This window comes from Salvelinus sp. IW2-2015, linkage group LG23, assembly GCF_002910315.2.
Source record: "Salvelinus sp. IW2-2015 linkage group LG23, ASM291031v2, whole genome shotgun sequence".
Taxonomy (NCBI): domain Eukaryota; kingdom Metazoa; phylum Chordata; class Actinopteri; order Salmoniformes; family Salmonidae; genus Salvelinus; species Salvelinus sp. IW2-2015.
The window spans coordinates 5,481,855-5,495,836 of record NC_036863.1 but is presented as its reverse complement, the minus strand read 5'-3'; the positions used below and the strand labels follow the sequence as shown (position 1 = coordinate 5,495,836).

General features: G+C 42.7%; 1 protein-coding gene across 3 annotated transcripts in view; it reads right to left on the bottom strand.

Moving 5' to 3' along the window:
* sh3pxd2b (SH3 and PX domains 2B) overlaps positions 1–13,982 on the bottom strand; it is a 62,752-nt gene that overhangs the window by 6,895 nt on the left and 41,875 nt on the right. Inside the window, exons 6-9 of one of the 3 annotated variants that reach the window (XM_023967763.1) lie at positions 3,568–3,593; positions 2,959–2,994; positions 1,785–1,916; positions 1,271–1,372 (exon numbers count right to left, since the gene is read on the bottom strand). In XM_023967763.1, coding sequence (XP_023823531.1) covers positions 1,271–1,372; positions 1,785–1,916; positions 2,959–2,994; positions 3,568–3,593 — 296 coding nt within the window. The remainder of the gene's footprint in view (positions 1–1,270; positions 1,373–1,784; positions 1,917–2,958; positions 2,995–3,567; positions 3,594–13,982) is intronic. The other 2 variants (XM_023967764.1, XM_023967765.1) reach the window with 2 other exon arrangements.

Genomic DNA, 13,982 nt, shown 5'->3' with positions numbered 1-13,982 from the left:
CCAGGGTAACAAGATCATAAACTGGTAACTGGTCTAAACCAGGGTAACAAGATCATAAACCTGGTAACTGGTCTAAACCAGGGTAACAAGATCATAAACTGGTAACTGGTCTAAACCAGGGTAAAACTCTCTGCAAGTATGTCCTTGTAGACAGGGCATGGGCAGGATCTATCCTGTGGAGTGAGAAGATGTGTAACACACATCATGCAACACAAAGCATCCCTCCATCCTCCACCAACATTAAGCACACACAAACAAGACAGCATTACTAAGATTAGGACTTCACTAACACCTACTTCAAATAGATTAGGTTTTTATACCTAATCTACACGGGTCCCTTTTTTAAAGTCTACTGAATTAAAGTGATTGTTAAACAGATAGTGTATTTAGAAGGCACAAACAATTWAAAATATATCATATTAACTTCACTGAAATAACAAAGTGAGAAAAACGGAGCATTTTCCCACTGCATTCCATCGAGAAAACAAATAATACAAACATAGCGGTAGCATCCATTCTAATCCATGCCACACAGCACACATGCCTTGCATCACTCTCCGTGCTTGGGTTGGTCATGCATGGGATTTGCATGCTAAACATGACATTCTACACACACATGAAGATTATGGGGAAAAGAGGCGTGCGTTCCACCTTGCCCAAACCCTGTGCTTGTGCTGAACAGATCCCCTAATGTTCGCCGGCGGCCCACATGCCTCAGCAGTGACCAGTATCTCCGGGACACTGACGCAGAGCACAGTGGGCAGCAGGAAGTAGGAAGTAAGTACACAGGAAGTGAATACTCTGCTATGTGTTTGCTAGGTTCTAATAGACAGACAGTGACAGGTGATGGTGATTAGAACATTGTGAACAGATGGAAAGTCAGAGGTCATTTTCCCTTTGGTTATCTGGGTCCTCTTCCTACTGTTATCTTGCAACAACCCCCCCCCCCATACACACAAACACACCGTGTGAAAGAGTATTTTGTAATGCCAATACAAGTACTGCACAGATTTCAAGAGTTTCTGAGCATCCTGTTTCCTAGATTTGTTCATTACAGTTCCACATTTCTTCTACATTTTAATCAATGACAGRACACATACTGTTTTGTCTCATTATGACAGGGAAGCAAGCCTTGAGCTGTTGACTCTCAGGCAGCAAACCTTGAGTTTTGACTGAGCTGTGCCCTAAGGCTGCCAGCATTGATCTGTAGTTACAGTTMGTTTTTATTCTGAATGTGGCCTAGGGCAGTGTGACAGATAGAGAGGGTTACCTTCCTCACCGGGCAGGGAGAAGTCATCAGGGTCATCCTGGGCCTCCAGGCAGGTGGCAGGGACCCAGCCCTGGGCCTCGTCAGAACTAACAAACCACCAACCTGCACACAGAAAGCAAAACACACACAGAAACACAGAACAGTCAGACACACAGCAGAGGCTCTCTCTGGGTCTTGGATTGGCCTTGTCTGTTTGGAAGACATCGTGATAGCATTATGTAGTCGTCTTGGTACACTTTAAAGTGCCTGTATCTGAGGCTTTCCTTCAAGTATGATAACATTCTTTCAGTTGATTAGGGCAAAAACAGTTACGAGACAGTGTGATTTCTTTATAAATTACGTTAAGGCCCCCAGGACTCAGGTTTTGTCTCAAATGGCACCCTATTCCCTTTATAGTGGACTAGTTTTGACCAGGGCCCATAGGCCCACCACTATATAGGCAATGGAGTGCCATTTGGGACACAACCTCAGTCGTTAASCTAAAGGCTCCCTCCATCTGACCCAGATCTCGTACCAGACTCATTCTTCTCGATGACCTCCACCGTCTGTCCCACGTGCAGGCTGATCTCAGAGCTCTCCTGCTTCTCATAGTCAGTGACAGCCACGTACTGGTCCAGGAGCAGGGGGTCAGCTGCGCTGGAGTCTCCTGCAGGGAGAGRCACAGAGCACACAGACAGACATGTAGCGCTGACCTCTCTACCTGCCACCCCACCACAGAGAGCAGAGCGAGCCATAGGGGGAGGACGAGGACGAAGCAGGTGTGATTTTAGAGACAGGGAGGAGAAAATGGTGGCCAGAGAGCAGAGGGAAGGAGGGTCTGAGAGGGAGATATTGGGAGAAAGAACAGGACAGGAAGGAGGGTTATGCCAATCACAAACATGGCTGCCACAGAGACAGAGACAACCGCCACAAAGACACCCGACACTTACACTACCACAACGCTATAGGTTAGAACAACACGAGGACCTGCTCTGTGATGTGCACTTGGTGGGATGATAACCAGAGCTAACAGTGGAATGCACTCATAATATCCTCTAAATTCACAACCGTACACTCCCAAAAAGGATTCCATCCAGAAATTGAGCCTTGTATTTACACCATCCCGTCTCTAAATKAACCGTACAAGTAGTTGCTTCCAAACTTACTAGATATTATATATTATGAAAASTGTCATGTCTGATTCCCCATGAGACAACAACACAGAATGAGGAGGGTTTTAGTTGTTGTTGGGGGTACAGCATCCACATCTATCAAGGTGACAGTTAATTCCCACAACCAAGACAAGGTTGAGTTCAGCATTAGAGCAAAGGGAGTTGGGCTGGGTGTACAGTCAGACACACACCATCTGATGCTCTCTTGACAAAGCTAACACACTGCCATGCACATCACACATCACAGTGAGCACATCACAGTGAGCACCAAGCTTGTCCCACCCTGCCCTCTCTAACACAACCTTCCCTAGCCTGGTCCCAGACCTGTATTTGCGTTGGCTGAAACAGAGGCGTTGACTGAGCACATACAGATCTGGGACCAGGTCCTTCCCCCTCGCTACTCCCCACTGCCCAGTCCCACCTCAGAGCCATGTCCCAGCTAAAGGCCCAGCAGACAGGGACCAGGAACGGGCCAAACGGATGGCTAGCAACCCGGGGCCACACACAGAGCACGGCCAAGCATGATTCTGTTACTACCTCTCTTTAGGAAAGTAGTCGCTCTCTCCACAATGCCTGATGGAGGGAAATTAAGGAAAATGAAATTGAAACTTGACATGGATGGGTTGGTTAGATTAACAAAGAAAGGGAAAAACAATTTTTTAAACACTTTTTAGAAGTAATGGTCTATATCTAACTTCAAGTAATTAAATATATAATTGAATTACTACAGTCTTACTATGATCCTAAATATTTACATTGCAATCTTTTTAGAAAATAATGGAGCACATCCAACATCACAGCTAGAGGGCGCTCATATCTCAATTGAGAAATGTAGTGAGCTGTCCTAAGATGCTACGGCTGGTGTAGGAAATGTTTATCCTAATTAATGTTTCTATTTCACTTCAGAGCTCATCCATATGATATTTTCTACATAAACTACATACCACAAACAATGATGTAGTCCTGTAGCTCAGTTGGTAGAGCATGGTGCTTGGAATGCCAAGGTTGTTGTGGGATTGATTCCCACAGGGAACCAGTATGAAAATGTATACACTCACTACTGTAAGTTGCTCTGGAAAAGAGCGTCTGCTAAACATAAAATGCAATAACAACTTAACCCAAAATGGAATACTAAAGTGGACTTACCGGACTTCTTCTTTCCAATGGGTTCCCTGTAAAAGAGAACAAATTGTTAGAAGAAGTACTTAACTTAAAGAGCCAGCAAAGGAGTTAAGAACTTTTAATGACATGGAAATCTACTGATTATGTCTCTGAAAATCTAAAATGTTAACCCTATGARTAACCACACATTATATTTATTTCATTCATGTCTTTTCAAGTTTTGGGACTCACTTTTAAATAAATATTTTGATTTGGTCTCCTCCTATACTCTCATTTTCAATCCAGTTAAAATCTCAGTAATGCATTTGTTATGCTAGCCATGCAGGCTCTCTAGTCTAGAGCGAAACTAAACTCTGTGAGATTCATTGCATGTCTACAKATGTGTTGACCTTTGGCTCCAGATGGGAAAGGATATGGTTCATATGTCCAAAACATCATATCACTATTGTTTTCACATTTTTGATGGTATGGCGGTATTTGAAGGTATTTTTTGTTTCGGAGTAGTAAAAGTTAAATATGTAAATATGTTTAATGAGTAGTGCATGACACTAGGATGTCAACAAATTAATTCTAAGGTCAACACCTGCAAGGACGCAGGCCCCGACGTATTCCAGGGCGCGTTCTCAGAGCATGCGCAGAACAGCTGGCAGGCATATTCACAGTAATTTTCAAACTCTTCTTGTCCAAGTCTGTAATCTCAACATGTTTTAAGATGACCAGTCCTGTTCCTAGGAACTCTAAGGCTTTATGCCACAATGACTTCCGCCCTGGAGTACTCACTACTGTAATCATGAAGTGCTTTGAGAGGCTGGTTATGGCACACATTAACTCCACCAGCCACCCTAGTGTCATGACTCTCCTGGCTAAGGATCCAAGGCCTCCGGTAAGCTTGGCAAATGGCTGACGATGACCAGACCCATCTCACTCACAGAAGAGGGGGGTGGGGGGGTCTGGGCCGGTTTTATGACATCTCACGCCAATTGTTGGAATGTGCTTTGTTACAGAGACATTTTGCMGYCCAAAATCTCTAACATCCAAAAGTGAACTTTGGAACAATATTTCWAAGATAGGAATGTTAATAATTGTCAGTGGGGATCTAAAGAATAATCATTATCACATTGTTTATTATTTTGTGATGTCATTAACTTAGCTTGAAAGAAAGGTGCACAGAGGTGCCCATATTAAACGGCTTGCTCCTCATTCCCAGTTGCTAATATATGCATATTATTATTCATATTGGATAGAAAACACTCTGAAGTTTCTAAAACTGTTTGAATTATGTCTGTGAGTATAACAGAACTCACATGGCAGGCAAAAACCTGAGAAGTTCCACTTCCTGTTTGTATTTTTTCTGGGGGTGCCAATTTTCAACCARGCTCTCATTGAAATCACAGCGAGTYATTGATGAGTTTTCACTTCCTACGKCTTCCACTAGATGTCAACAGTCAACAGAACTTTGTCTGATGAATCTAATGTGAAGGGGGGCCGAAGGAGACAGGAATGAGTAATCACTTCCACGGGCTGATCACGCATTCACCATGCGCCTTCACATGAGGAGGACATCCGTTCCACCGCTCTTCTGAAGTCAATTTAATTTTCCGGTTGGAACGTTATTCAAGATGTATGTTAACTTCTTATGGCTGCAATCCTGGTAACGGGATCGATATGACAAAAACAAAAAAAAGTGCAGGGCGCCAAATTCAAAAAACAGAAATCTCATAATTAAAATTCCTCAGACATTCATGTGTTTTATATAATTTTAAAGGTAATCTTATTGTTAATCCCACCAAAGTGTCTGATTTCAAATAGGCTTTTCAGCGAAAGCACTACAAACGATTATGTTAGGTCACCACAATAAGCACAGCCATTTTTTCCAGCAAAAGATAGCTTCCACAAAACCAGAAATAGAGATAAAATTAATGACTAACCTTTGATTATTTTCATCAGATGACACTCATAGGACTTCATGTTACACAATACATGCATGTTTTGTTTGATTAAGTTCATATTTATATAAAAAAATCTGAGTTTACATTGACGCGTTAGATTCACTAGTTGCAAAAACATCAAGTGACTTTGCATAGCCACATCGTTTCAACAGAAATACTCATCAATAAATATACGATGAAAAACAAGTTATACAATGGAATTAGATCAACCTCTCCTTACTGCAACCGCTGTGTCCAGATTTAAAACATGCAATAATCTGAGACGGAGCTCAGAACAATAGCCCAATTAGCCGCCATGGTTGGACTCAAACAGAAACCAGAAATAACATGATAAATGTTCCTACCTTTGATGAATTCATCAGAAATGCCAGCTCCTGAGGATATCCAGGTCCACAAATGATTGAATTTGTCGTTAACTCTTGTCAATAGGGGGCGCTGTTTTCACTTTGGAAAAACGTGCCAAATGAAACGGCCTCGTACTTTCTAGAGTCATACAATATGCATATTATTATTACTATTGGATAGAAAACACTCAGGAAGTTTCTAAAACTGTTTGAATTATAATCTGTGAGTAAAACAGAACTCTTTGCCAGCAAACTTCGCATACAGAAGTGAAAAATCTGAAACGAGGCTCTGTTTCAGGGCCTGCCTATTCAACTGGGTTTATGTTATACGATATGCATGCACTTCATACGCCTTCCACTAGAATGTCAACAGGCAGTGGAAGGGGAATGGGGTGTCTAGCATGAATCTGAGGCCGAAACAAGAGCTTTTGGAGTGACAAGGTCCGAATTTTTTTGTCTCTCAGGCGCGCTGCGTGACTCGACATTGTGTTCTGAAAAGCGTTCGGTATACACGGCGAATATCTCCGGCTCTGATTTTATTTGATACATATGATAATAACATCATAAAGTAGGTTTTTTCAACCGAGTTTTATCAGTTTATTCAACGTTTATTGGGACTTTTGGAGTTTTCCGTTCTTTGCGTCAAGAGAGGATGGGAATGTTATCAACCTTGGCTAGCATTGTGGCGCGAATTCGACAGAAGAAATGGACATTCTAAAACCAAACAACGATTTATTCTGGACCAAGGACTCCTTGTACAACATTCTGATGGAAGCTCAGCAAAAKTAAGAAAACATTTATGATGTTATTTCGTATTTCTGTGTAAAATGTTGAGTCCTATTCTCCGCCGTTTTGGTGAGCGCTGTCTCGCAATAACGCAAGCTGTATGTTATGGTAAAGTTATTTWAAAAAATCTACATCGATATTTTGGGTCCATGGCCAGGAAACTCCCCAGACTTTAATCCCATTGAGAACTTGTGGTCAATCCTCAAGAGGCAGGTGGACAAACAAAACCCCACAAATTCTGACAAACTCGAAGCATTGATTATGCAAGAATGGGCTGCCATCAGGCAGGATGTGGCCCAGAAGTTAATTGACAGCATGCCAGGGCGGATTACAGAGGTCTTGAAAAAGAAGGGTCAAATTGAATCAAAGTTTATTTGTCTGGTGCGCTGAATACAACAGGTGTAGGTAGACCTTACAGTGAAATGCTTACTTACAGGCTTTAACCAATAGTGCAAAAAGGTATTAGGTGAACAATAGATTGGTAAAGAAATAAAACAACAGTAAAAAGACAGGCTACATACAGTAGCAAGGCTATAAAAGTAGCGAGGCTACATACAGACACCGCTTAGTCAGGCTGATTGAGGTAGTATGTACATGTAGATATGGTTWAAGTGACTATGCATATATGATGAACAGACAGTAGCARTAGTGTAAAAGAGGGGTTGGCGGGTGGTGGGTGAGACATAATGCAGATAGCCTGGTTAGCCAATGTGCACTGGTTGGTCGGCCCAATTGAGGTAGTATGTACATGAATGTATAGTTAAAGTGACTATGCATATATGATAAAAGCCTTTGACACTTATGAAATGCTTGTAATTATACTTCAGTACTTCATAGTAACATCTGACAAAAATATCTAAAGACACTGAAGCTACAAACTTTGTGGAAATTAATATTTGCGTCATTCTCAAAACTTTTGGCCAACTTTTGTGTATTCTGTGTTATTATTTATTTATTTAGTAAATAAATAATTAAACCAATTTGTGTAGTACTGAATAATCTGCAAAGGTTGGGGTTCCTGCAGATCCAAGAATGTCACGACTGTTCAGAATGAGAACTGATATGAGGTAATGATTAATAAGTGACTGTTATCGATATATCATTTATATCTTCTAGAGTTTAATTCGGGATAGTAACTCGTTAAACAACTTCTTCCGTGGTGCCCCAAATTTCTAATGAGTTAWTTGAAACATGGTTAATTTAAATCGGGTAATAATTAAACATAGTAAGTGGATTAAATAAATAACAGTCATCAGATGAATGAAAGTCACGTCACGACACTAGCCACCATAGACCCAGTCCAATTTGCATACCGCCCCAACAGATCCATAGACGACGCAATCTCAATTGCTCTCCACACTGCCCTCACTCACCTAGATAAGAGGAATACCTATGTGAGAATGCTGTTCATTGACTACAGCTCAGCGTTCAACACCATAGTGCCCTACAAGCTCATCACCAAGCTTAGGACTCTGGATCTGAACATCTCCCTCTGCAACTGGATCCTGGACTTCCTGACGGGCTGGCCCCAGGTGGTGAGGTTAGACAACATCACCTCCACCACGCTGACCTTTAACACAGGGGCCCCACAGGGGTTTGTGCTTAGTCACCTCCTGTACTCTTTGTTCACCCATGACTGTGTGGCCACACAAGACTCCAACACCATCATCAAGTTCACAGACGATACGACGGTGGTAGGCCTGATCATCGGCGACGATGAGTCAGCCTACAGGGAGGAGGTCAGTGACCTGACAGTGTGGTGCTGTAGCAAGAACCTCTCCCTCAACGTCAGCAAGACGCCCACAAATTCTCAAAAGGTTCTACAGCTGTACCATTGCTTGGTATGGCAATAGCACCTCCCTCGATCGCATGGCGCAACAGAGGGTTGTGCGGACAGCCCAGTACATCAGTACTATATCAGGCGGTGTGAAAAGAAGGCCCGGAAAATCGTAAAAGACTCCGACCACCAAAGCCATAGACTATTTTCTCTGCTGCTGCACGGCAAGAGGTACCGGTGCATACAAGTCTACACCAAAAGGCACTCCCCTTGAACAGCTCTCTATCACCAAGCAATACCGACTGATAACTGTCCAACGTTCCTGACCTATTCTGTTAGTTTGTTATGTGTAGTTGGTCAGGACGTGAGTTGGTGGGCATTCTATTGTGTCTGTTTCTATGTGTTTAAGGGTTGCCTGGTATGCTCTCAATAGAGGCAGGTGTTTGGCTTCCTCTAATTGAGATCATATTAGTAGGTTGTTTCACAGTTTCTTTGGTGTTGTCTCCTGTGTCTGTGTCGATGTACACTTCAACGGACTGTGGTGCGGTTTTTCTTCATTAGTCTGTTCCTGTTAATTTCGTTCTTCACGCAGTTATATGATGAAGGTTCGGTCTTTCACGTCTGGTCTACATGCGTTTGTTGTTTTATTAGTTATCAAGTATAGTTCGTTTTCGTCTGTTTTTTGTTAATAAAATCATGTCATTTCACTACGCTGCCGCCTTGGTTTAATCCTGGCTCCTCCTCTCGGCCATGAACACGGAGAGAAAACCGTTACAAGATAAATAGCAAACAAAAAGCTAGACAGACTATCTGAGTTAACCTTGTACTTTATTGACCTTTTATTCAGTATTTGCAGTATTTGTCTGAAAGCACACTCACAGGGCCCTACACACTCACACACACTGTCACTCCGACACACAAATATTCACTCCATCATTTTCTCACACTAATTTGCACATACATTTATACTGACTCTACACACCGCCACTCCCACTCACATACAAGCTGCGCTACTCTGTTTATATTATATGCTGTAGCTAGTCCCCTTACCCCTAAACATACTACCTCCCTCACTCTAGCCCTCACATTAAATATGTGATTGGAACTGACTTTTTAAATAATTTCCTTATTGTATAGTATTCACTTACTACTTTATTGTGTTTTTCATATTTCCTATTCTTATTTCTCGTGTGGTTTTTTCTAGTTAATACATTTTTATTATATTGCATTGTTGGTTTTGAGTTTATAAAAAAGGAATTCCACTGTATTTCACTGTGCATTCATTAAAACTTGAAACTTTAATGGGCTTTCTCCATTCCATTTCATATTCAACCAAACTTATACAAAACAGACAGTGAAGTAATCCAATTTGAAATGTTTTAATTTATTTACCATTGTATCAAAATATATTTGTAGGCGATACTGGAAAAATCCATACTGGATCTGGACCATATAGCCCATAATGAGTCCTCTACTGGGTTGAATGAGAACATATATTGTATCTGTTCAGTCTTTTTATCCATTAGGACAGCAATCTCCACTCCATTTTCATCAGAGGCAGCTAATTCAATGTCCAGTTGCTAGTGAAAACTGAAATGGCTAATTCAGACAGACTTTTCTCTCTCTCTCCCTCTGTCTCCTCCCTGTCCCTCTCTGCCTCTCAATTCAATTAACATTTCAATTTAAGGGCTTTATTTATTCACTAAAAGGAAATATAACAATGAAAAATGAACAGTAAAACATTTACACATCATAAAAGTTCAAAAGAATAAAGACATGACAGCCATAATTACCCTAAGATTAGCGTTATCTCAATTCCATTCATTCTCTCTCCAGACGGACATCAGTGTTCAGACTTGTGATATCTAATTTTTTTATATTTGATACCTAACAAAAATACATAACCATTGTATTTTTAAATTTATATTTACCTTTATTTAAACTAGGCAAGTCAGATTAAGAACAAAATTGCTTCTACAAAGACAGCCTTACGCGGAACATTGGGTTAAGATGCCTTGATCAGGGGGGCAGAAATAGACAGGATTATGTACCTATTAGCTCAGGGAGGTCCAGCAACCTTCGGTACTGTCCCAACGCTCTAATCACTAGGCTATGTGGTGGGTCTGACACACACTGCTCCCTTAAGTTCTGCTTCCACTACCCCAAAGCAGGAGTGAGAACAGCTCAGAAGCTCTCTCTCTCCTAATTTGTTTTTCTCTCGCTCTCTCAATCTCTCTCTCTCTCTCTACACCTGCTGTCTTTTCTTCTCACTCTCTCCATTTCTCTTCTTTCATCACTGTTCTACGTCTCTTGTTCATTTATTCCTGGCAACTGTCCGTCTTATTTTCCTCCAAATTCACACTCTCAATCACATAATGCATTGTTCGCCTGGCAACCCTGTTGATTGCACTGGCCCAGTCGTAATAAATCTCCAACCATTAGTTTGCCCATCCATTAGCATGCTGAAAAAAAGAGGAGGTCTCCAGCCAAGACAACCCTAGCTCCACCACTAGCCTGGCTTATCAAAGGGAAGCAGAGGGCTAGAGATATGGCCGGGACTATACCAGTAGTGATACTCGTTAGTATCGTGGTAAGGAAACAAAACACAAAGTACATTTCAAATCAAATCAAATGTCATTGGTCACATACACGTGTTTACCAGATGTTATTGCGGGTGTAGCGAAATGCTTGTGCTTCCAGTTCTGACAGTGCAGCAATATCTAACAGGTAATGTGTAACAATTTCACAACATATACCCAATACACGCAAATCTAAGTAAAGGAATGGAATTAAGAATAGATATTTGGACCAGCAATGTCAGAGTGGCATAGACTAAGCAGAAAAGTATACAATGCAGTATATACATATGAGATGAGTAGTGCAAGATATGTAAACATTATTAAAGTGACATTATTAAAGTCACTGGTGTTCCATTTATTAAAGTGGCCAATGATTTCAAGTCTGTGTATATAGGCAGCTCTGTGCTAGTGATGGCTATTTAAGAGATAGAAGCTGTTTTTCAGTCTCTCGGTCCCAGCTTTGATGCACCTGTACTGACCTCGCCTTCTGGATGATAGCAGGGTGAACAGGCAGTGGATCGAGTGGCTGTTGTGTTTGATGATCTTTTTGGCCTTCCTGTGACATCGGGTGCTGTGGTGTCCTGGAGGGCAGGTAGTTTGCCCCCAGTGATGCGTTGTGCAGACCGCACCACCCTCTGGAGAGACCTGCGGTTGTGGGCGGTGCAGTTGCCATACCAGGCGGTGATACAGCCCGACAGCATGCTCTCAACTGTTCATCTGTAAAAGTTTGTGAGGGTTTTAGGTGACAAGCCAAATTTCTTTAGCCTCCTGCGGGTGAAGAGGCGCTGTTACGCATTCTTCACCACGCTGTCTGTGTGGGTGGACCATTTCAGTTTGTCAGTGATGTGTACGCCGAGGAACTTAAAACTTTCAACCTTCTCCACTGCTGTCCCGTCGATGTGGAGAGGGGGGTGCTCACTCTACTGTTTCCTGAAGTCCACAATCATCTCCTTTGTTTTGTTGACGTTGAGTTAGAGGTTATTTTCCTGGCACCACACTCCCAGAGCCCCCACCTCCTCCCTGTAGGCTGTCTCGTTGTTGTTGTTAATCAAGCCTACTACTGGTGTGTCGTCTGCAAACTTAATGATTGAGTTGGAGGCGTGCTTGGCCACACAGTCATGGGTGAAAAGGGAGTACAGGAGGGGGCTGAGCACGCACCCTTGTGGGGACCTAGTGTTGAGGATCAGCAAAGTGGAGATGTTGTTTCCTACCTTCACCACCTGGGGGCAGCCCGTCAGGAAGTCCACGACCTAATTGCACAGGGTGGGGTTCAGACCCAGGGCCTCAAGCTTAATAATGAGCTTGGAGGGTACTATGGTGTTAAATGCTGAGCTGTAATCGATGAACAGCATTCTCACATGGGTATTCCTCTTGTCAAGATGGGATAGGGCAACGTGCAGTGTGATGGCGATTGCATCGTCTGTGGACCTATTGCGGCGGTAAGCAAATTGAAGTGGGTCTAGGGTGACAGGTAAGGTGGAGGTGATATGATCCTTGACTAGTCTCTCAAAGCACTTCATAATGACAGAAGTGAGTGCTACGGGGCAATAGTAATTTAGTTCAGTTATCTTTGCATACTTAGGTACAGGAACAATGGTGACAATCTTGAAGCATGTGGGGACAGCAGACTARAATATGGAGACAAACTAAACACCTTCTTTGCCTGCTTTGAGGATAACACAGTGCCACCGACGCGGCCCGCTACCAAGGACTGTGGGCCCTCCTTCTCCGTGGCCGACGTGAGTAAGACATTTAAATGTGCTAACTTCTTTAGGAAAACAGCCCTAATGTTGGAAACAAACATCATGTCATCCAGTCACATGTATTTATTTTCCAAGTTATAGTACACAATATTTTACATACAGCAGGTTTTTAAAGGACCAAAGAATTTGCTTCGTGTTTGGGAGTCAGAACAGGGTAAAGAAGACCGTGCCATACTGGGATAGACAGGACCACACTGATGACTCAACTAGGTAGTGTCCAGTATACTGTACATTAACAAGAGTTTTCCATCAGACCAAATCAACCCTCCCCTCATGCCAAATTAGTTTTCATTGGACCATGGATGAGCCGATCATGGTCATGGAGACATTGAATAGGACTGGGTCCAATATGGAGCTTTAGGCCTGTAAAACTAAAACACAGCTGCTCCCTAAACCCAAAGCAAGCCCATTCCACTACCAGGTGCCAGACCACAAAGGTCCAATAATGAGCTAGCTGTATGGGGTGCCAGCCATTTCTCTCTTCTATACTGACTGTACAAAATATTAGGAACACCTTCCTAATAAATATTGACTGCCCCCCCCCTTCCCTCAGAACAACCTCAATTCATCGGGCATGGACTCTGCAAGGTGTCGAAAGTGTTCCACAGGGGATGCTTCCCACAGTTGTGTCAAGTTGGCTGGATGTCCATCTCTCCACTCTACTCTCTACTCTACTCTCCCATGCCTGCTACTTCAATCTTTCTGATGGACAGACAGTGACATCCCTCCCTACTCCGGTAGATTTATAGAGGGCTGTATTTCATCCCTCCATAGAGACCCAAAGAGAGAGGGGCTGCTGGTGCAATGTCAGCTGAAAACAATGTCTGCATTAGGAAAGAGCTATAATCCAATTTGAATAAAGATAAACCAAGGTCTTTTCTATATTCATCTGCCTCTCAATCCCGCCTTCCATCCTCCCCCCGGCCAGATATCTGATGCGCAGCACTCCATCAACTCCCTTCTTGGTCAAAATACCCTTACACAGCCTGGAGGGTGTTGGGTTCATGTTCTGTTGAAGAAACAAATATAGTCCACAAGAGCAAACAGATGGGGAGGCGTCGATCGCTGGCAGGATGCTATGTAGCCATGCCGCGTTAAAATGCTTTGAATTCTAAAAATAAACACATGACAGTTCACCAGCAAAAGCCACCCCACACAAGGATAAATGCGAGAGTGGCCTCCTTCTCCATGCTTCACGGGTGGGAGTACACCTCCTCCTCCATGCTTTCACGGTGGGAACA